Genomic DNA, 22,358 nt, shown 5'->3' with positions numbered 1-22,358 from the left:
CCGACCCCCAACGCCACACGGTGCTACACACGGGGCCGCCTCCCGGGGAGGTCCTGGCCCCGCACCCGCCGGGCCTTCTGCACACCAAGTTATTGCACTTTCAAAAAATACAACACATCTGTGGCGAACCCTCCCCGGCCCCCCCACTGCCCGCCCCCCACCCACCCCCTCCATGGCTTCTTAGCTAAAATGCTCGTGGCGCGGCCAGGGCTCCAGGTGAGAATGCGTCTGCAGAGAAAGCAGGGGAGCCGATGCACAGCCAAGTGTGGTGGTTGCAGGCTGGCCTGGCCTGTGCCCACCCCAAGGGTCCCCTGCACCAGCTGGACGACAGTGAGTGGGTGGGCGAGCGATGGGGTGTCCTGGGTCCCACCTGCCCCTTCTTGGGCCCAGCACAGGCTCCGGCCTGGTTTCTGGCTGGGGAGGCAGCTGTGTGGGCGGCTTGCCTGGTTTGTTTCTCTTGTTTTTTTTTGCGTTTTGTGGGGTTTTTTTTTTTTTTTTTTTTTTGTCATTTTACTTTTTTTTAGTCCCCCCGAGGGGAGAGTCCAGAGGTACAGGTGCCGGGAGCCAGGGAAGGGGTGGAGAAAACAAAATGAACCATGAAAGAAAAGCGAAGGCCCACTTCCCTGCGCCCTGGCCCGCCCTCCGGCGTAAGCACCAGGTGACAGTGTCTGTCCAAGGCCGCGGTCAGCAGGCTGGCACCAGGCCCTTCTGGAAGGGGCAGCGGCGCTTGGGCCGGGGACCCTCCTCGTCCTCGTCCTCCTCTTCATCCTCTTCCTCGTCGTCCTCTGAGGATGACGAGCTGTCCAGCGTGAGATCCACCACGTCGGCGCCAGGCTTCCCGTTCTCCACATTGCCCGCCACGCCTGCCCCGCTGCCCACACTGCCGAGCACGCTGCCACTGCCACTGTTCACACTGGGGGGAGGCAGGGGCCCGCCTGCATCTGAGGTGCCTGCGGGCAACAGGGGTGCAGACAGGCACTCAGGATGCTGTGCCCCACAAAATGGGAACTGAAGCAGGCCTTCCCCGCGTGCTTCAGAGCAGTGCCAAGCACACAGCAGGCCCGGGCCTGGGACTCACCGAGCACCAGGATGGGACCTTGGGGGCTGCAACTCTGCTCCTTCTCTGCACGGATTGGGCACCACGAGCCGTCCACCAGGTACTCGATCTCATCAGCGTCCTCACACTCACTCAGGATCTTTGACAGGAGCCTGGGGCGAAGCGGGTGGGCTGACACTGCAGCCAAGTGCCCACTCTCCCCATGTCACCTTCCACCTCTGCAGAACTGGTGTGAGCCGGATACCTGTCTCCTGCCCCACTGGCTACGGAGCCTGCATGTGCACAACCCCAGAAGGCTGGTAGTACCCGGCCATGCAGCCAGGCATACAAAGCAGGCGGCCTGGAAGGCCGCAGCCTCCCTCCACCAGTACTGACAGTAAGAGGTATGAGGCTGGCCAGCCGCAGGCCCCTCTCTCAGGGCATCTAAGGAGGCCCATGCCTACCAGGTGTGGGTGTGGTGGCCACAGGCCCGTGGTACCCGCACCATTTGTTCCCTTATTAAAGCCACACCTGCTCCCAGGTGACCTCATCCACTCAATTTTGGCTGCACAGAGCAGAGGGCTTGTCCTGCTTGGGGCCACCCTCTCAAGGACCAATGGGCCTGCTACCATCCTGAGGTCTCCCCACAAACCCTCCTACCACGAGGGTGCTCTCTGCCTCGGTGCACTTCCCTGCACGAAACTCCTACCTGTCCTCCAAAACCCCACTCTGCAGCTCCTCCTCCCCTAAAGGAGGGCTCTCAAGAGGGCCTGGACTGTCCTGGGGATGCTGGCTTCACGCAGCTCAGGGCCAGAAAGAGGCGAGGTGGCTTAGCCTTGCACAGTGACATGTGGACCATCAGTCTTCTTCCAAGAGGCCTGGAACGTTGAGCCAGGCCCTGTGCAGGGCACAGCCACCTGCTGAGCCTCAGTAGCCCTAGAGCCAGTCAGAGCTGCTGTGCTGAGCCCAACGCCTGCCCATGGCATGGGAGGAGGCGGCTCTGGGCCACACAGCTGCTGGGCGAGGAACAGAGCAGCCATTCAGGATCAGCCCACGTGCCCAGTCCCAGGGGCCTCCTCACTGCACTGAAGCCTGACAGCATGGGGGCAGAGGCTCAGCCTTTCCAGGCTCACAGCTGGCTGGACCTGGGTGCAAATCACCAGCGCAGTCACTTGCAAGCTCAGGGATCCAAGGCTGCTGGTGGCCTCCCCTGGGCCCATTTCCTTATCAATAAAGCAGGGCAAGCAGAAGGCCAGTCTTCTGGGACAGTGACACACATTGAATGAGGGATCTTCTGGGGAACAGATGTGTGTCCCTGTAGCCAAATCCCACCTTGAGGTTGAAGGACCCCTGCCCTCCCCACGCGCACCTGCAGCCACAGACTCTCTGTGCCCTGACAGGAGGGGCATTGCTGGAGGCTGGCAGGAGCCTTGGGTGCCACGGACAACAGGGCTCAGGTTCTGGAAACTTAAAACTGAGCAGTTTCCCTTCTGGGAAGAGGACTTGTGCCTGATGGCCCATCAGCCACAGGATGGGTACAGCCCTCAGGGCAGGAGGCACCTGGGCAGGTCACACCCATGACTGTTTCCAGGGCAGAGGGTCATTTGCAAAGCTGCTCCCTGACTCCCTCAGTAGCCAGGCCTTCAACTCATGTGGCGAAGACCAAAGTCCACAAGGCCAAGCTCTCACAGCAGCATGATGGTGGCCAAGACCACCCTGAAGCCAAAGCCTAAGCTACACTGCTGCTTCCTGGTTTTTAAAAATTTTTTTCTTAAGCAGTACTGGAATCTGAACTCAGGGCTTTGTGCTTGCTAGACAGGCACTCTACCACTGAACCACTCCTCAGCCCTTCTTGCTTTAGTTATTTTGCAGCTAGGACCTTCCGCTTTTTGCCCATGAGTGGCTTCAGACGATGACCCTCCCACTTCTGCCTCCTGAGTAGCTGGGATTATAGGTGTGTGCCATCACACCCAGCACAACAACACTGGTTTTCTAAAGCACTGTGGCCACAGGCACCATCTGTGTGTTGGGGATGGACCTCCAGGATGGTTAGTGTTTCTAGAAAGAGTTCATAGCCATCTCTCTTCATTCTTCACAGCACACAAGGGCCCAGAGGAGAGGCCCAGAATAGCCCAGCACCAGAGGGGACTCTGGCCCAGCCCTGGGATCCCTACGGGTCCAAACACTCACCCATCAATGATGAGCTGGTCATAAGGAGCTGGTTTGTCACACACCGGGCACATCCAGGTGGGCTTCTTCTCGTTCATCTGCAGGTAGAAGACGGCATCGAAGCACTGCAGGTGGGCACAAGTCTCTGCCCGGCAGGGCACTGACAGCCGCATCTTCACTAGCTGTGAGGAAGGTAGGGGGTGAGTGGAACACCCCACTTGGTCCTGACCCGGGCTTTGGGTCTATCCCATTTTTCCTGTTCCACTCAGTACTATGGTGCTATGGGGCACCACAGGGTCCAAAATGGAGATCAGCCTTGCTCTGGTGCCCTGTGTGACAGGGGTGGTGACGGCGGAAGCTCTGGGCCATGCGTTTCTGGGAGGGGCAGGCACCAGACTACACACCCATTCGACTCACCGGGCAGATGAGGGAGACCCGCACGCCAGTGGTGGCAATCTCGCTGTCAGGGTCTAGACGCAGCTTCTCCTTAACTGTGGGGCGAAGATGGAGGACAGAATCAGAAGGGAGGAGACAGGTAGCCTAGGCCACTGAATTGCGTTCCCTCTTGCACAGCCCACAGCGCACCCCACGTCCTGCCAGGAGAGACACTTCCCTGACCTGGAGACCCAAGGCAGAGCTGCTATGGTGGCCTCCATCATTTCTGACTCCAGCCTGAGTGCACCATGAGCCCAAGAGACAACACCCCCCACCATGGCCGCCACCCCAAAGAGCTACTTTCTGCTGACCTGTAGGACTTTTCTGGAAAGATCTGGATGACACATAACCACCCCAGGGTCATGTGCTGCCACCAAAACCTCCCCAAGGACATAGTGGGGACTCAGACAGGGACTCTAAGTCCCCAGATCTTGGAGCCTCTTACACTGCAGAGGCCAGGAGGACTTAGTGCCTGGCTGCAGCACCCCAAACGCAGCCGTCCAGTGACAAGGACGCACTCCTGTGACAAAGGGGCAGCTGGTTTCCATGTGCTCCATGGGACTCAGAAATGAGGCTCACAATGATGGGCAAAGGCCTAGAGCAAGAGGTGACACCACACAGCCAGGAATGTTCCCCTGTAGTACATCCTGTCCAGACAGCTGAGGATGAGCCCTGCCCAGGGCACAGAGGGGATCTCCACTGTGCGTGTCCCTCCTCCAGAGCCACTCCTCTGCCCAACCTTCCTCTCCTCAGGAAGCTGCAGAGCCACCCCTCACCCCCACCCTGACTAACTGGAAACTGCCTGTGGCCTGTGTCGTGGGTGAGAAGGTGTGGGGACCCAGGCAGCAGTCCGTGCTGGGCTGAGGCACTGGGTCCTACCCTCAGCAGCCTGCACCGTGGTTCAGTAGCGAGTACAACAGGGAGCCACAGGCCCCAGTTCCTACAGAGTGCTGGGCAGGGTCAGGACACAGGTGCACACCTGGCTTCATTGCAAGGCCTCCATGCTGCTTAGGAGGCAGCATGTGCAGCGAGAAGGGCTAGAGGAGACAGGACAGGACTTCTGGGATCCATGAGACCCAACAGTGAAGAGCTGCACTGCTGCTGGCTGTGCAGATGGGGCTGCCTTCACACAGCACCTGACCCCCGCCCAAGAGAGGACACACAGGCCGACTGCAGCCTCAGATGCAGCCTGGGGACAGGGGTGAGACTTTCCACATAGCCCTCAGTGAGGGGCCAGGTTAGTGCCTATGTCCTGTCCAGGTAGGGATCTGAGTGGACCCACCTAGGCTGGAGGGAGCCCCCTTCCCTCAGCCCACAAGCTACTGGGTCCTCATGGGCCCATGCCTAGTCCAGATTTCAAGGTAGCACTGGTCACCCTGACCCGCACCTTTCCACAGGACAGGCTGGCAGTCTACAGTTGGGTTTTGGCCATATGGGGCCGAGAGGCCTGGACATTCCCGACAGCACAGGTCTTGCAAAGAAAATGACCACCAGCTTACCCAGGTAACACGGCTGCCTAGCAGGAATCAGTGAAAACCTGCGGTGCCCTCTGCAGCCCCGGGGCAGATGCGTATGACACTCAGCCATGTCTATCTTGTTTGCCAGCCCGGGTGGGTTGGCAGGTCTTTTTCAAATGCTCTTAAGTATCACTTTTTTTTTAATTTTTTTGTGGTACTGGGGCTTGAACTCAGGGCCTACACCTTGAGCCCTTTTTGTGAAGGGTTTTATTGAGATAGGCTCTTATGAACTATTTACCCGGGGCTGGATTTGAGATCTGATCTCTGCCTCCCAAGTAGTTAGGATTATGGGTGTGAGTCACCAGGGCCCGGCAGAAATTAGGGCAGTTTCCAGCTCCCCTGCCCCTTCCACACACAGCCCCCACCCCCAGAGCTACCAGGGAAGGGCCACGCAGCATGCTCACCCAGCGCCTTGCACAGCTCTGGGTGCTTGACTCCAATCGTCTTCAACCTTTGTAGCAGCTCTGACGAGGTCAACTGCCGCACCAGGTACAACGCCACTGAGTAGCTCTGCGGAGAGGGCCAGGGGGTCAGGGCACCAGGGCCCGGTTGGGGGGGGATGGGGGGGCGGGCACACTCACCTTGCCGTAGTTGCCCCAAGTGACGGTGATGCGGTTAGTGGCCGAGGACAGGTACATGAGGTGGGTGAGGTTGATGGGCCGGCAGGGCCGCTTGGGCTCCACACCGGGCTTGTTGGAGGGGTAATAGCCCTGGGGACAGACAGCTGCTCAGGCCAGCTGCTCCATGCTCCCACACCAAACCCCCAGCCCCTCCATCAGCCTGGGCCCGCACCACAGCAGTGCTGACTCACCGGGACAGAGCAGTAGCTGTGGTTGACCTTGACGGCAATGTTGGGCGGGTACTGGTCCTCCTGAGGGCAGCTGGTGTCTGAGTAACAGATTCTACAATGACAGTAGGGACCATGCAGCCGCTGCAGGAAGGAGGAACGTGGGCAGGACAGGGTGGGGGCAGACGGCGACTGTGTGGGGGAGGGGTGCAGCCAGGACAGAGGACAGGAGCAGGAGAGGGGCTTGGGGAGCACCTGAGGGGCTGCTGACGCAGGAGTGGTCTGGGCTGCAATGCACTGGGAAGGGACAAGAAGGACTGTGGCTACTAGGGGAAGGACACTTGACCCAGGCTCCACCCTGGGTCAGTCACACCTATGCATACCTTAGGACAACCTGCACAGCTTTGACTCCAGGCTGCAGCTCTCTGTGGATGCAGAGTGATCAAAAGGGAGACATGGGTCAGTGAGGCCAGCGCCTAGCTTGCCCTGTTGTGCTGCCAGCTGGGGTGACTGTGGTCTCTTCTAGGACAGCCATGCAGATCAACCCACTACCTCCCCAGGCAGCTGGAGACAGAAGGTGTTGCCTGCAACACACTGTCCTGTTCTGTTCATGTCCCCAGGTAAGGGACTACCAGAAGATGCCAGCCATTCTGGCCCATGCTGGGAAGGGGACATGGCCCTGTGAGGTAGGGGAGTGAGGGAGTGGGCACTGTGGCAGCAGGGCTGAGTGTCCCCGCAGGTGTTGAGTGCTCAGCTACAGGGACACAGCTGGCAGAAGGGGGCTGTGATGATGCTGGGGGTGGGGGCAGCTGCTGAGGTCAGCCAGGTGGTAGGCCCCTGTGGCTACCACACCCAGCACAGCACAGCCTGAGCCCGCACCAGCTTCAAGAGCCAGGTGGAAGGTCCCAGGGGACCTGAACCCCCAGCAGGAGTTCCAGATGGGAACACAGGGCTCTGATGTGGCTCCTACCCCAGCACTGCCATGGACCCGCCAGTGAGTCAGGCAAACAACCTCCTAGATGAATCCAAGGTCTTGGGCACACTAAGCAGGCATAGGCTCAGAAGCCGGCAGCTGGAGGTGCAGTCCAGCCACCTTCCTGTCCTGAATGCTGGTCCTCTCTACAAAATGGGGCACAGGACAGGAGCCTGATGTGAATGGGAAGTGGTGGTAAGGCAGGGTCCTGAGCAGTGCCCGCCACAGAGGGCCCAACAGGAATTTCTGCCTTAGCTAGAGACAAAAGAGCTTCAGAGAGCTCTGGGTGGCTCCTGGCCTCTCACCTGTTTCAGTTTAGTGAGCCTCACCAAGAGTAATCCTGCCCCAAGGGGACCTGGGGTCATTCTTGGGGCCTTATGCAGCTGTCACAACTGAGGAGCCCCTGGCACGGAGTGGGTGGAGGCCAGGGACGATGCTCAGTGCCCTGCCATGCCCAGGACGCCCACAATAAACAAGCTGCCCAGTGTCCACAGTGCTGAAGGGGAGGGGCTTGTTAGAAGGGGACAAGGAGTTCACCTGTGGGGGGTCAGGGATCAAAAGCAGGACGTACACACAAAGACTGAGCACACAGCCCAATGCACAAGGATAGGTGCACTGAGACCCGAGAAAGGGGTTTGTAGAATGGCCCCGCTCACTGCACTGTGTCTCTGGCCAAGCGTGGGGCCCGTGGGGATGTGGCTAGAGACCCTCTACCCCGAGTCAGTGCTCAGAGCAAGTGCCTAAGCCAGAGGGGTAGCTAGCAGAGGGTCAGAGGCACGCACCTGGAGTTCCGGATCAGCTCCACTTGTCTTGGTGTCAGGGCAAAGATGCACGGGCTTTCCTGAAGTTTTTCGTTATTCTGTGGAACTGAGGACACACAGGGTCAGGGCCATGGCCCGCCACTTCAGACCAGGAAACAGGAACGGGAAGCCAGGGAAGAGCTGGGGGACAGAGGCAAGGCCGCCCAGGGCTAAGCATGAGTGGGAACCCTGGCTCTTTGCTGGGGCTGCTCATAAGGCCTGTGATTCAAGGAACACACTCTTGTCAGGGTTTAGGGGCCCTCAAGGAGCCCAGGTGTCTACACAGGGAGGGTCAAGAGAGAGGAGGAGAGAAGCGCACACCTGGTGGGCCACCGCTGCAGCTGCACACAAGTCCCGCCCTCAAGCACTCAGGGCCAGCACAGGCAGTAAGGAAGTGAGCCTCCAAGTACACAGAAACAAGAGTCATAGAACTGGCTTCCAGCAGGGACGTGAGGAGTACAGCAGAGGCTAGCAGACACTGCCCAGGGGCCTGGCTCACAACCATGAGACACCAACAAGGTGCAGAGGTCAGGGGAAGTTCTGCAAGGGATGGAGACCATGCTGGTTACAGTCTGGGCCCTTCCCTTTCAGTTATAACTAAGAGCCACAGGAGCCATTAAGAGCCATTTAGCTTTGAACTAAACGAGGGAACACAAGACACAATGTTAGGGTGATGTAGCCAAAGTAGTCCTCAGAGGAAAAATTGTAGCTTTCAAAGCTTGTATTACAAAAAGAAAAGGTTGAACTAGGCATGGTGGTACCTGCCTGTAATCACAGCACTTGGGAAGCTGAGGTGGAAGGATCACAAATTCGAGGTCAATCTGAAACCCTGTCTCATAAAATCGACCAAAAAAACTAAAAATGAAACCAAACCCCCAAAATGCTCAAACTAGGCACTTACCATCTGTATTTCACTAAATGTAAATTATGCCTCACTTAAGAACTTTTAAAACTACAACGTTACTGGAAGCTGGAGACTGAGTACATAGGACTTCAACTTAAAGGCACCCCAGGCTCAGAAGCTGGTGGCTGGCATTCAGATCCAGCCTCAGCAGGGTGTTCCAGGCTGGCCGGGGCCTCACTCGATTGCTGCTTTCCACTCTGGAGCTGGCCCAGGAAGAGGTAGCCGAGGTGACTGCCACACCTGCAGCCACCTCAGGTTTGTTTGTTGAAAGCCCAGTTGGTCCCTGGGCGACAGCAGGCTTAAGAGCCCTGGCTGGGGCCCCAGAGGAAGGGGCCTAACTGGGGAGTGGGGTGCACATGGGCCACCTGCTGACGCGCCCAGATCTGCCCGGGTGCCTGAGGAACAATTATTCTGAAGCGGGGGCCAGGAGAGGCCTGGTAGGACTGACACCTGAGCTGGCCATGGAGGCTGGGTCTAAGTGCCAACACACCCATGAGGCATGGGCTCCTGGGGGGTAGGGTGGGTCCCCAGTAGGGAGGTCAGAGAGAAAGGCCCCCAAACCCAATCATGCCAGACCAAAAACTTGGGCTCTTTTCCTAAAAGGGTGAGGCTAAGCCTGTGCTGAGCTGCTGCCCTGGGCCCTGCACCCCACCTTCTGCTGTGGCGTCAGCCCCAGGAGCTGCCCACTCTCCCCGGCAACCATCGCAAGATGAGCTGCCACCTCCATCAAGGCCCTGCCCACTGTAAGCTTCTGGAGGGCCTGGACCCCCAAATCCATGCCACCACAGTGGAAGGGAGTGGGGGGCTGTCAGCAGCTGTTCAGAGCCAGAAATGTTCTCAGCCCCTCAGTCCTGCCACCCCTCTGCCCATCCTGGCAGCTCTGCTCTGGAAGCACCCCAGCAGTATCACCCATCAACACCCAGAGTCCCCTGTTGGACTGACTTCCAGGGCTCAGCTCCTCACAAGGGGCAAAAGCTTAGGAAGCATCCCACCCCACCGAACTCTCCCCATTGTCACTGGCTGTTCTGCCACATCTCTGCTCAGGGTTAGGCCCCTGGCCTTGCTGACTGTGGGGACGGACCCCTATTTCTGTGGCCTGGATTCCACAGCTGCTACACTGACCTCATCCTCAGGTCTCCCACCAGCCAGGTACATCCTGCCTCAGGACCTTTGCACTCACTGTACCTGCAGATTCTTTTGTTGGGGCCTTATGCCAGGAATGCACTTGTCACTGAGCCACATCCCTGACCCTTGGTTTCTTTTGAGATAGGGTCCTGCTCTACAACCTAGGCTGATCTTGAACTCATGATCCTCCTGCCTATGTCTCTAAGTGCTGGGATTACAGGCATGTACCATGCTCAGCCACCACTGTCTCTTCTTGAACATTCTCTCCATGGCTATCTGTGTGGAAATGCCAGCAGAAGCTATAGCTTCCCATGACACCTAGCTTATAAACTGCATCCCCCTCTCCCAACCTGATTTTCCTGACCTTGACCTGACTGATTTGCCCACATCACTCTTTTGCTGTCCCTCTTTGGGCCACCAAAGCATGAGGTCTAGAAGATGGAGCTCTTCTGTGCTACTCTGGCAAGCACACAGGAACACAGGCATACATATGGGCACATGGAGGCATGAGGCATGGCAGGCATACAGGCCAGGTTAAGGCACAGGCTCTGGGGAACCCACAAAGCCCTTCTGCAGTCACCCTCTGCACCTGTGAGGCCAGGAAGCTGTGGGATGACTGTGGAAGCCCCACCAGGCAGGCAGAGACTGGAATGAGGTACTCAGCCAGGCTGTGGAGAGCATCTAACAGGGGCCTTCACATACACACAGGGCTTCCCAGACCCCCAGGACTAGAGAAAGGGCAGCCACAACTTAGTGGGGACCACCTGGACTCAGGAAACCTGGAACTAGGCCCTGGGCTGAAGGTCACATGATGGGGGTGGCCAGCCAGCCAACTCCACCATGGGCTCTGTCTCCACTTCAGGCTCTGATGCTGTAGTGAAGAATATTTAACATGGGCAGATGCTCAGTATGGGGAAGGAAGAGTATGAAAAGGCAGTCAAGACAGCCCAGGCTCAACACTGAGAGGTGTGGCAGGAACAGGCCAGGGCCCAGGCAGCTCTGGGTGGCTGGGCCATGGCTGCATCTTTGCTGAGGACACATACTCTCTAAGATGGGTATGTGACTTTGCCAAAGGTTACGTGAAAAGCAGATACGAGGAGATTTTGAAAAGGTTATTCAGTGGGGGCTGTCTGCCATCCCACAGGCTCAGGCCAATCTGCAGCAGCTCCTGCCTCTCAAGCCCCGGTCAGACACCGCTCCAGCAGTCAGGATGGAAAGGTCTGTCCCCTCTTCAGGCCAATGCCACCACGGCTCTGAATACACATGGGTCTCCAATTTGGCCAGGCCATCTGTGGACCTGAGTACTGCTGGCTCTGCCCTGCTCTAATGTGGCTGGGCTTGGACAGAGCCCAGGGTTCAAAGCCCAGCCCCTCAACTTACGGGGCGAGGAAGCACTGAACTAAGCCCTGGCTCATAGCAACAACAGTCGGGGGTTGCTAGGTGGAGTGGGTTAGCATCATGGAGGGAGGGATGAAGAGGTCAGCTTCCACTGTTCTGCCATGGGCCCAGGCTGCTACTCAGCTCTGTGTCCCAAGCTTTTCCCAACCCATCATGGGAGAAGCCAGACCCAGGTGTTAAGAGTACTAATGTGAGCCGGATGCTGGTGACTCACGCCTGTAGTCCTACTACTCAGGAGACAGAGATCAGGTGTATTGTGGTTTGAAGCGAGCCTGGGCAAACAGTTGTTGAGACCCCATCTGGAAAAAACCCATCACAAAAAAGGGCTGGTGGAGTGGCTCCAGGTGTAGGCCCCGAGTTCAAACCCCAGTAGTGAAAAAGAAGAAAGTACTAACGTGTACGCATGTGAACAATGTCAGAAAACAAAGAAAGGAAAAACAAAGGCAGTGTTGGGAGAATGAAACAGTGAAGAAGAGAGGGCTGTGAGGGAGGGCCACTGATACCTAGGGTAGGGTGACCAGGCAGAGAGATAGCCCATGCAAAGGCTCTGAGGCAGGACCAAGCTTCGCAGCAAGTGACAGGGAGGAGGGTACAGGGCAGAGAATCAGGAAAGTGTTTACAGCAGAGGGTGGCAGGGCTTCTCTCTCAAAAGCTTCCTGTAAGCCAGTCATGGAAGCGCTTGCCTGTGATCCCAGGCTTTGGGGAGGCTGAGGCAGGAGAATCTTGAGTTTGAAGCCAGCCTCATCTACATATCCAGACTCTGTCTCAAAAAACAAAAAAACCAAAAAAACAAAATAGAAAGACTGGGGGGCATGGGCCAAAAGACAGAATACTTGCCTAGCAAGCATGGGGCCCGGAGTTCAAATCCCAGTACCACCGAAAAACAACCACAAAACCCCCAGAAAAACAGCTTCTTCTGGTTAGTATGGGAGAATGGCTTGCCCATGGGGAAGGGATGGAGGACGCTGAACTGTCTGGGCAGGTGGACAGTGGCTGGCAGACAGGAGCAGCAGGAAGCCGGAGGTGAAGTGGGCGGGATGGGGAGCACCCCCCTTGCCAGCCAGGTAGAACTGGTTAAGCCCACCCCCACAGCCTTGGAGGGTATCAGATGGCCCCAACCATGGAGCAGGGGCAGCACAAGGGATGCCACGGGACCACCCAGGCTCCGGGGCACAGGATGGAACCCAAATGCCCCTCCAGACTGTGGGCCATGAGGGCAGGACTCGCTTCACAGACACCAAAGAGAGCCAATTTCTCCCTCAAAGGCACTAGGAAAAGCTTGTTGGAACCCCCGTGACCCCAAAGCCCTCGTTCCTGCTCCTGGGCACCCCACACTCGGGTCACAATGGCCTCATTCAGTCCCGTGAGCAAGACCTCTCTCCCTGCCAGGCCCAGCTTGGCCCCTGCCACCCTGTGCCTGGAGCACACTCCCCCACCCTCCTCTGCCTGGCTGGCTCACTGCTCCTCAGACCTGGGTCTGGCCTGACTGCCACCTTCTCCCAGGAAGCCTTCCCAAATACTCCTCCACATGAATGTTCCCGACATCCCCGACCCTGGCATATGTGTCCTGCACACAGCACAGAGGGTGTTAGACCAGCAGCTGTCATTTGGTGTAGGTACCATCCACCTCTGGAGGCATCTGGGGCAGTTATGGTGATAGGCCACTTGCCGGGCACTCAGTGGGGACAGACTTGACACCTCAAGGTGCCACTGAGGGACCCAGAGGCCTCGACCAATGTGTTTCCTTCCTTCCACCCTATCTCTGCTTCAGCTCCACCAGAAGGGTCTAGGGAGGTTGGATTCCGGCTGCTGACATCCCAAATGACACTACAGCAGTGTGCTCCTGGGCCTGGCTTCTGCTGAGCTCAGCAATGACCTTCTGCCCTGGGTCAGCATGGCCGCAGGTGGGAGAAAGCCGGCAGGGCCCCCTCAACCTTCACCTCTCCTAGTAAGTGGGTGCAGGGTTCAAACAGCTGGGAAAGGAGTCAGCGTAGGGAGCACAGAACTTCAGGCTGCTCAGTGACCACAGGCAGGTCTCCCGACCTCTCTGGGCACCAGCTCCTCCCTAGGAGTGGCTCTGGGGTCTGTGGCTGCTCTCCCTCCCCTCCCCCACCCCAGCACTCCACCGGGGGATGATTTACGGTTCCTGTCATCCTGGCGCAGGTTGCATCTATCCCAGAGCTGCATGGCTCTTCCAGGGAATCTGCCCAGAGCTGTGAGCTGCACTCCGGTGGGGAGTTTGTGGCCAGGGCAAAGGGGAAGGAGCAGCTGGTGGGACTGGCCCTCTGAGTCCTGCCTTGGGCAGTGCAAGTGCTTCACTGTGGGGAAGGCCTGGCCTACGGGTGATAGAATCATGGGTCCTGAACATGGAACTCATAGCCTCAGAACCGGAGTTTGTGCTCAGGGACCTGGGAAACCCCCTAGGGCCCCCAGGGTATGGTGGTCCAGGCAAGGGGGCACTCTATTGGGAGTGGCCCTCCTAGGCCCCTAGCTGCAGGCAAGGGAGGAAGGCAGGGTGGGTCGGCCTCTTTGTTCTGAGTGCAGCAAAGGCTGCTGGTGTAGACAGGGGAGCGGGCTCTCTCGGAGATCAGGTGACCAGGGTCCCCAGGGGCTGGGGCACCGCAGTGCATTGTGGGGTGGAGCAACGGCAGGCTCGCCCAGCAGGAAGGAAGCCCGCCATGCACGGGCGTTCAGTCATCTCCAATCTTGGCCCCCCAGCACCCAGCCTGTTCTCCACCCCCCCACTCCCTACAACACTACTTCCCAAGGGATCTTAGTCTCCCTGTTAGGTCATTCTCAAGACCTCTGGAGCCCAAAATGTCACTCTGACCTTCAGAACCAGCCAGCTTAGCCCTAAGGCCCCCAGAGGCTGCTGGAGAACCCACAAGAATGGCTTCCCACATCCAGGGGAGCTAGAAGGGGGCACAGGCTGGGGAAACCAGACAGTAAGAACTCGGGATGAGCCCTGGTCCCCAGCACTGCCCCGTCAACTCCTGAATGCCAGGCCATCCTGCTCCCAAAGAAGCTCCCACTGAACACCTCCCAGCCAGAGCAAGGGGAGGGTGGAGCCTCAGGCCAAGAGGCGGAGCCTCAGACCAAAGCAAAACCTTAGACCCATGGGTGGAGCTTTAGATCAGAAGACAGAGCCTCAGGCTGAGCATGGAGGCATAAGGGGCTACTGGAAGTATGGCAGCCCCTCTTCTCTCACCCCATCTGAAACCACAGCCCTTTGTCCAACTTCCCTGCAGTCCCTCCTCACTCCCCTTCCAGGACAGGGGAGGGGGCGGGCTGGCACTGGCCTGAGCTGAACTCTGCATGCCAGAGAGGGGCCCCTGCAAGCAGGCCAGGCAGGCCAGGCAGGCAGGATGCTGGGTCAGCAGTGGGGGAAAGACACAGACAGGTTCTGAACCACAGGCTTGGGTACTGGGTAGTCATGGGTTATGCCTGGCCACACTCTGCCACAGCAGGAAGGTGAAAACACGAGTGACAGAATGAAAGATGCTGAGGGGGTTGGTAGGCTCCCAGTGTAGCCCCAAGGAAGCTGCACGAGGGCAGGGGGCTTCATCTGTCGTCTCCATCTGCACTGCAAGCCCAGCACCAGGCACTGCACCAGGCCCCACACATAGGATCTTGAATACTCCCTTTGAGACTGAACAAATGGGGAAGGAGGGCGAGGCAGGCGGCATAACGGTGCAAGACCTGGTAAAACCCGAGGGCTAGACCTGGGCCCACCAAAGGCCCAGAACATTCCACTGGATGTCTGAGGCCCTAGAGACCAGCCATCCTCTCCAGGAGCCTGGAGCTGGTCAGGCCTCCGTGGCTCTGTGCGCAGTTCAGCATCTGCAGAGACGGGGCTCCACACCCACCTGCAGCTTGGGTAGTTGAGGCTGAGGGGCCTGGGGCCCATCCACACTGCTGGTACAGCGAAGTCTGGCACACAACTCCATCAACACTTAGGGCAAATACACAAAGAAAGAACGAACTACGGAGCCCTGGCCTGTTTGCCTCGGTGAGCCACCTGACAAGATTACTCCTGAGACTCCACTGGGAACCCAGCAGGGAAGGATGGAGTGTCAGGTAAAGTTTCGGCCCCTTTCCCACAGGGTCCAAGGACACGGCAGCCAGCCTCCAAGATGGCCCCAGGACACCCTGCCCTCTCCTGAGTCACAGCTGGCGCAGCCCCATCCCACACTGGACCACAGGCCGCTGGGTGAGCAACGGAAAACAGCTAAGTAAAGGTGTGGCCCATCGGAAATTAGATAGAAAAGGACTGTGGGAGCTGGACATGGTTGCTACACTGCTCTTCCTAGCACTTGGGAGGTCTAGGCAGGAGGATCTCGAGTTTCAGGCCACCTTGGGCTACATAACGAGACCCTGTCTCAAAGCAACAAAAGGACTGTGGTCTCTAGCCTGACCATACACACACGAGTGCACATGAACTCACTCTCACTCTGCCTTCTCTGTGAGCACTCACTCTGTGACAAGTGAGCTACCATGCTGAGGACACTCAGGTAGCCTGGACACGGGGCCACTGGGACTCATGTTGAGGAACTGCAGCCTCTGGCCAAAAGCCAGGACAAGGAAGTGGCTGCTCCAGTCCCAGTTGGGCCTTCAGATGAGTGGACCAGCAGATGGCCCGAATGCAAGCTCAGGAGACTCGGCCAGAGCCGCCCAGCCTGCAGCCAACCTGACAGCCACCTCACAGTTGTTTTAAACCTCTGGATTTGAGGGCAACTTGTCATGTGGCAACAGCAGCCCACATCACAGTTGGCCCCGTCACTGCCCGGGAAGGACAACCCCTGGAACCCCCAGGAGAGGTGGTGCAAGGTGGGGGGATGGCCAGACAGGGGTGCTAAAGATTGGTGCCAGCCACTCACCTAACTCAGTGGGTTTCAGCAGCTCATCCAGCATGTTGAAGAAGGGCAGCTTCACCAGGCGGACTTCTGGCTTGAGGGTCTTGGTGGGTAAACGTCCAAGTCCATTTAAGTACTTCCCATAGAGTACAGGGTAGTCAATATTGGGGCCCGACAGGGGAGTCCTGGGCACTGTGCCTGCCCGGTCATAAGTTGAGTGCATGGTCAAGGGGTCCAGGGGCCGGTGGGGCTGTGGACCCGGTTCTGCATTCTTCTTGGCGTAGCGCGTCTCATAGAGCTCTTTGATCTTCTTGAACAGCTCGGGGCTGCAGTCAAATTGCACCAACTGCAGGGCCCTGGTGACCAGCTCGTGCTTTAGCCCGCTCTTGCTGCGGCCCACGAATCCCAGCAGCATCTGGAGGTCGGAGACTCGGAAACTCATCACCATATTCTGAGGAAAGCAACCACATAGGACACTCTCAGAGGCTAGAGCCAGGGCACCCAAGGAAGGAATGTGCCACTGCTCCTGCTGTCAGAAGCCAGCGGCCCTTGCTCAGCCCCACCCCCTCCAACTTTCCTCAGCATCCCTGAGGCAGCAGAAGCTCCTCTGCCTACCCTGCCACCCACCTTCTATTTTAGGTTCTTTTTTCCCATCTTCAAGTCTGAAAGCATCGCCAGGAAAGGAACTGGGAATCACTCTACCAGTAAACAGCCTCTGCCATCATAATGCCAGAAGCCAACACCAACAGCCTTCCTGACTCTGTCTCTTCATCAGAGTGGATAACACCTTCCACCTCATTGGGAAGTTGGGAGATACCAGATGAGGTAACCAGACGAACCAGCTGGCAGAGCGAGTGCTCAACCAACCCTGGACACAAATATGTTTTCCCTTTGGTCTAGGTGATCACAGTCACAATTTACTTAATACTAATCACCTGCCAGGAAGGGAGGGGATGTGTGATGACACTTAGCACTATCCTTAAAACACCCTGCCAGGTTGGGGCTGGTGTGAGCACCGTGTTACAGGAGAAGATCTGCTCTAGAAGCCAGGGCAAGTTCCTCCCTAACACAACCCCTCCACACGGGCACCAACACAGGTGCTGGGCACTGGCTGATGACCAGCTCAGCAGGATCTTTTCCCTGGGCACCCTGGATACCGGCCTCCATCCATTCCATGCCAGGAGCTTCCCAGTTGTGACAGTCACACATGTCCTCAGGCCCAGTGTACCCAGGGACAGAATGAGCCCTGGCTGAGAATGGCTGGTCATACAACCTGGTGACCGACCTGGTGGCAAAGTGGCAATTAAGAGTCAGTAGGATCTGGCACTGATCACCTGGCAGGGTCCCTCCAGCTAAATCAAATCAAGCCAGAGCTCAGTGGATCCCAGCATGTGACTAGGGTTTGTCTGGCAAGGGCTGAACTACAACTGGACACTGAGGACAGTGCAGGTCCCCAATAGGAGCCACGTGTCCCTGAAGGATGGGCCAGCCTGGTCCTGAGGCCACCCCTGAAGCAAGTCTGGGATGAATGAAACATGGTGGGGAAGGCAGATGGAATGGGAAGTTGCCAGTAACACCACCACACGGCCTGCCCCCCTTACACAGGTGAGGAATCTGAGACTGGTGAGAGGGAAGGACTGGCCCGAGGTCTCCCACTGGTAGGACTAGCATTTAGCCCATGGCCATGAGGCTCCTAACAGCATTTTCTTCCACTCACACCAGCTACCTGGGCGCAGGAGTGTTTGGGGGAGTGCACCACACCTGCACCTGGGGACCTTAGTGGTCTGCTGGCTCTCAGGAAGTCGGAGATGATTTGAAAACAGATATGCCCCACCTCCCTCAGTTTGACTTCCTACCTTGTATAGAGAGAGAAACAGCTTGCAGACAAGATGTTCTTTCTGGAAGAGGCCCAAGCCCTTAGAAGGGAGAGGCAGTATGGGCAGCTGGGTGATGACCAGGACAGTTTAGCCAGAGATGGGGGGCTTGGTGGCCCTACTGACATGCTCAGCCCCAGAGCCCACACCTGCCTGCTCACTGAGACCTGGCCCTTTGGACCAGACTGGGCACCCGCTGCATGGTGAGCATCCCGCCACATGCCCCTCTCACTGCCATACACTCCTGAACTAGATTTCTCCACAGTTGCCACTACTGAGGAGCCTGCCCTGGACACTGAGACATGAGGGACCGTGGGGAATAGACATTCAGGAAGCATCCCTGAATGACCTGAGGAGCACTTCCTGTCCAGGATCCATCCGGACCCGCCTGCTGTCAGAGCTGTGTTTATAAACAGCACCAGGCCCGATGGCTTCCAGAGCTGGATTTCGGCTCTGGGCTTGTTCAGAAGTGTGGGGAAGCATGAGCCTGGATGGTGTAGCTGTGTCTAGCCTCTTCTCTGGCACTGGCTCCTCCTAGGAGCTCCCTGGGAAAGGGAAAGGTACCCTCTCCCAGGAAGGGAGGTGGATGCAAATGCTGAGGTCACACCCTCCAGGCCTACAGGAGCCACAAGTGCAGAGTCTCAAACATCTGTGTACCAACAAGCCCCATGTTGTCTCTGCCATCAGGCCCCTGTGCACCTCAAAAGACAAAATCTCCAGCTGATCATCCAACAGAGAGGGGGAGCTACTGAAAAAAGGACATTTCAATCACATTTAAGGCACTCTGAGGTGAAGCAAGAGACTCAGGGAGCTAGGAGGCCCCTGACCCCCCTGAGTGAACAGAGAGGCTCACAGTTGAGAAAACTTGAAAGAAAGATCAACTTGACTTAATTGGGGTGGGGGCCCAGCCACCAAGAGGTCACTCAGAGTTCATCAGATCATATTTCAAGGCCCTGGAAATATAAAAGAGTGCAGCCCCTATCGTCTGCAGGGTGGGGGTGGGGTCCAGAGGCAGAGCCCTTGTGTCCCCCCACAGCCCGTTACATTTCAGGGCTCCAGAGGACTCCAGCAGTGGGGCTGAGCCTCAGGCCTGCAGAATTCAGACATCCACCTCTCCAGGGCAGGTCCACTTCCCACAACCCTGGAGAGGGGCAATCATGTGTGGCATATGTTTGGGGGAGTCTGCTAAGGGAAGTTAGGTATACTTTATAATCACAGAACCCCGAGGCTGTCTATCTTTCAGGTCCCAAGTGGGGAGAGAAGGGCAATGTAAGGAGAGAGGAGCGAGGAGAAAGAAAACACTGACAGGTCAGGGCCAGAAGGGTCCCAGGAACCCCCAGCTCCCTAGAACAGTGGCTTTGGGGGGCACTTCTGAAGGGAGGTGGTCAGAAGCAAGGATTCTGAGACCTAACCAGGGAGACAGGGATCCTCCGAGCCAAGTCCCTATGGGGTTAACATGTGACCTAAGAGAAAAGAGGAGAGTCCTGGAACCCGGATACACAAAATGAGGGAGTAGTGGTGGAGGGGGGCCCTAAAGAGGCCCACCCGGGAGCAAGTTGGGGACCCTGCAAGGATCAATACAGGAAAACAGAAAGAAAAAGGGAGGGGGCTCAGAGCTGGGTGCATAGGGTTCTGGGGGCAGAGCAGGCAGCAGTCTGACCCAATGGGTAGACTCACCAGGGAGTGAACATACGATACAGAATATGACACAATCCTTCAAGTGTTGGATTGAGAGCCCCCCAAAACAGAGACGATACCCAAAAAAAGAGGGAGCAGTAAAGCAGAACCCAGGACCCAAGGCTTTCTGAAAAGGAAGACCGCTGATCAACTTAAGACCTCTGGTCAGGATTCCATCCCATCGGGAGGGCAACGGAAGTGTCACGAGGGGGCGGGGTGCTGGGACCAACAGGAAAAGAAGAGGGGCTCCAAAGCAGCCTGGAGCACAGACGCCAATTGAACTACTGTTTGCGCTGGTTCAGGACCTGAGCTCATCGAGCTGGGTGGTAAGAAGGATGACGGGACACTCCCCCAGGGTCAGGAGACCATCTCCAACAGACAGTTGCAGACCCCAGGCTGACTGAAGGGCGAGGAGGTTGGGACCTCCAGATCCCGGCCCTCAGTGCCATGGCGGCGCAGACACTCCCCCCGCGGCCAAAGAACACAGAGCCCGGCTCTGGACGAAAAGAGCGGCCAGAAACCCAGCCTGTCCCGGTGTCCGGGGAACTGTGCCTGCAGCCAGGAGGCGCGGCCCTGTCCCCGAGCTTAGGAACACCGGACCCTAACTGCTCGGGTCGGTTGGAGAGACCCTACCACAAGCCAGAGCACAGGGCGCGGGCGGGAACATTGGGTTGAGATTTGGGACCCCGCCCCCGGCCTCCCCGCCCCCCCGCCCGCTCCCCGCGACCCGGGGCTGAGACCAGGGTCCCGACCGCAGCTTTGGGCGGGCCGCGCCGCGTGGCCCCGGGCGGAAGGTGCAGACCTTAGCCGGTCGACCGGCCCCCGCCCCGTCACCCGACCAACCCGGCCGAAACCGCCGCCGCTCACTCACTTTGGCCTCCACCAGCTCCGCCGCCATCTTGGCCACCAGCGTCCCCCGCGCCGGGAGCCCCCAGCCGTCGCGTCACGTGACCGCCCGCCACTCGCGGGCGGGGCCGAGGTCCGGGCCAATTAGCACTGGCCCTCGCTCCACCCCTCAGGGCGCGTTGTAGAGTACTGCGCACGCGCACGTGGCAGCCACCCGAGGTTTCAGCCAATCAGAGAAGCCCTATATAAGACCCCCCCTCCCTTCCTCCTCCCCATTTTCGCTCGCAACAACCACGCCCACTCCTGGCGGTGTCTGGCTTCTTAAAGGGACAGGAACCTGGCACAGGTGGGGGCGGGTGCTTGGTTGCGTCTAGGGATGGAAGTAGGGAGGGGGCGGTGGCGACAACAATGCAGACAGGTGTCGCGACTCCCTGCGCGAGGCGGCCACCAGGTGCGTGCCCGGACTGCCGGCGGCGTCAGAGAAGGAGATGTTTGCTCAACCGCAGCAGCTGCCAGTGCGTGCAATTTTGCGCCTTGCAGCGCAGCGCGGTGCACACTAGCGTGCTCCGGCGCCCCGCGCACTTTACATCCGGGTCCTGAAGTGCAGATGGGGCGCGGATTCCGCACCCCGGAGCTGCCACAAGGCGGGGAATGCGGGACGCACTACCCCCAAACTCCCTAGTGCTCATGCAGCTCCTTTGCAAGTAACCAGATACCTCTTGTAATGCGCACCCATAATATACCTTGGGAATCGCTACTAACCTGAAACTTATCCGCTATAAAGCTCTCTCTGGCTCCCTAGTGCCCACAAACGCAACGAACTTTTTGCGTCAAAAGCAGGAAGTACAGGGGCATATCTATACACCGGGAACCATTCACCGAGACTGTAATTCTAAGGCAAAAAAAATAATTTTTTTTTGAAACAGGATCTAAGTACATAACCCATTATGATGGCCTTGAACACCTAAAAGGTGGCCCACGCCTTGAATTCTAGATTCTCCTGTCTTATCCTCCCGAGTGCTGCAATTACAGACATAATCTAAGGCAAAAATTTAAGGGGATGACAAGAAACCCCAAAAGCCAATAATCGAGAAGTTAGTGAATTTTTAATTTAATTTTTTTTTTTCAGTACTGGGGTGTGAACTCAGGGCCTACACCTAGAGCCACTTCACCAGCTCCTTTTTTGTGAAGGATTTTTTTTTGAGATAAGGTCTTGTGAACTGTTTGCTCAGGCTGGCTTCAAACCACCATCCTCCTGATTTCTAGCTCCTGAGTAGCTAGAATTACAGGCGTGAGCCACTGGTGCCTGGCTTAATTTTATTTTTGAGATGGTGTCTTCCTGTGTTGTCCAGGATGGCCTCCAAACCTCCTGCCTCAGCCTCCCAGTAGCTGAGACTACAGGGTGGGCCACCATGTCATTTTAAAATAAAAAGGAAAGCAAAACACTCTTTGAAGGAGAATTGGCCAGGTGTGGTGGTGTATGCCTGTAATCCCAGCACTCAGAAGCTTTTTTTTGTGTTACTGGGACTTGAACTCAGGCCTTCACCTTGAGCCACTCTGTCAGCCCTTTTTGTGATGGGTATTTTCTATATAGGATCTCATGAATTATTTGCCCAGGCTCGCTTAGAACCACGATCCTCCTGATCTCTGCCTCCTGAATAGCTAGGATTATAGGCATGAGCCATCAGTTCCCAGCTTGTTTTGGTTATTGAGATAGGGTCTCACTTTATACCCTGGCTGGCTTGGACTGTGATCCTCCTATTTATGCTCCTGCATTGCTGGAATGACAGAGTGCACACCTCACTCAACTATTCATTGCGATGGGGTCTTGGGAACTTTTTGTCTGGGCTGGCCTCCAACCATGATCCTCCCAATCTCTGCCTCTCAAGTAGCTTGGATTACAAGCGTAAGCCACCAATTCCTGGCCACTTAAGTCTTTATCATAAACACCCTGTAAAGTTTTT

At 57.3% G+C, this 22,358-nt stretch overlaps 1 protein-coding gene across 1 annotated transcript; it reads right to left on the bottom strand.

The window, feature by feature from the left end:
* Positions 1-482: 482 nt before the first annotated feature.
* On the bottom strand, positions 483-20,507 carry Pias4 (protein inhibitor of activated STAT 4). The gene is made up of 11 exons (XM_020165869.2): positions 20,420-20,507; positions 16,022-16,448; positions 7,700-7,784; positions 6,328-6,369; positions 5,969-6,059; positions 5,739-5,867; positions 5,562-5,667; positions 3,623-3,696; positions 3,227-3,387; positions 1,079-1,209; positions 483-950 (listed from the first exon to the last, which is right to left on the bottom strand). The coding sequence occupies exons 1-11, from the start codon at positions 20,444-20,446 to the stop codon at positions 685-687; spliced, it is 1,539 nt and encodes a 512-aa protein (XP_020021458.1). The 5' UTR covers positions 20,447-20,507; the 3' UTR covers positions 483-684.
* Between the last annotated feature and the right edge of the window lie 1,851 nt (positions 20,508-22,358).

This window comes from Castor canadensis, chromosome 14, assembly GCF_047511655.1.
Source record: "Castor canadensis chromosome 14, mCasCan1.hap1v2, whole genome shotgun sequence".
NCBI lineage: Eukaryota > Metazoa > Chordata > Mammalia > Rodentia > Castoridae > Castor > Castor canadensis.
This window is presented reverse-complemented; position numbering and strand designations above follow the sequence as displayed.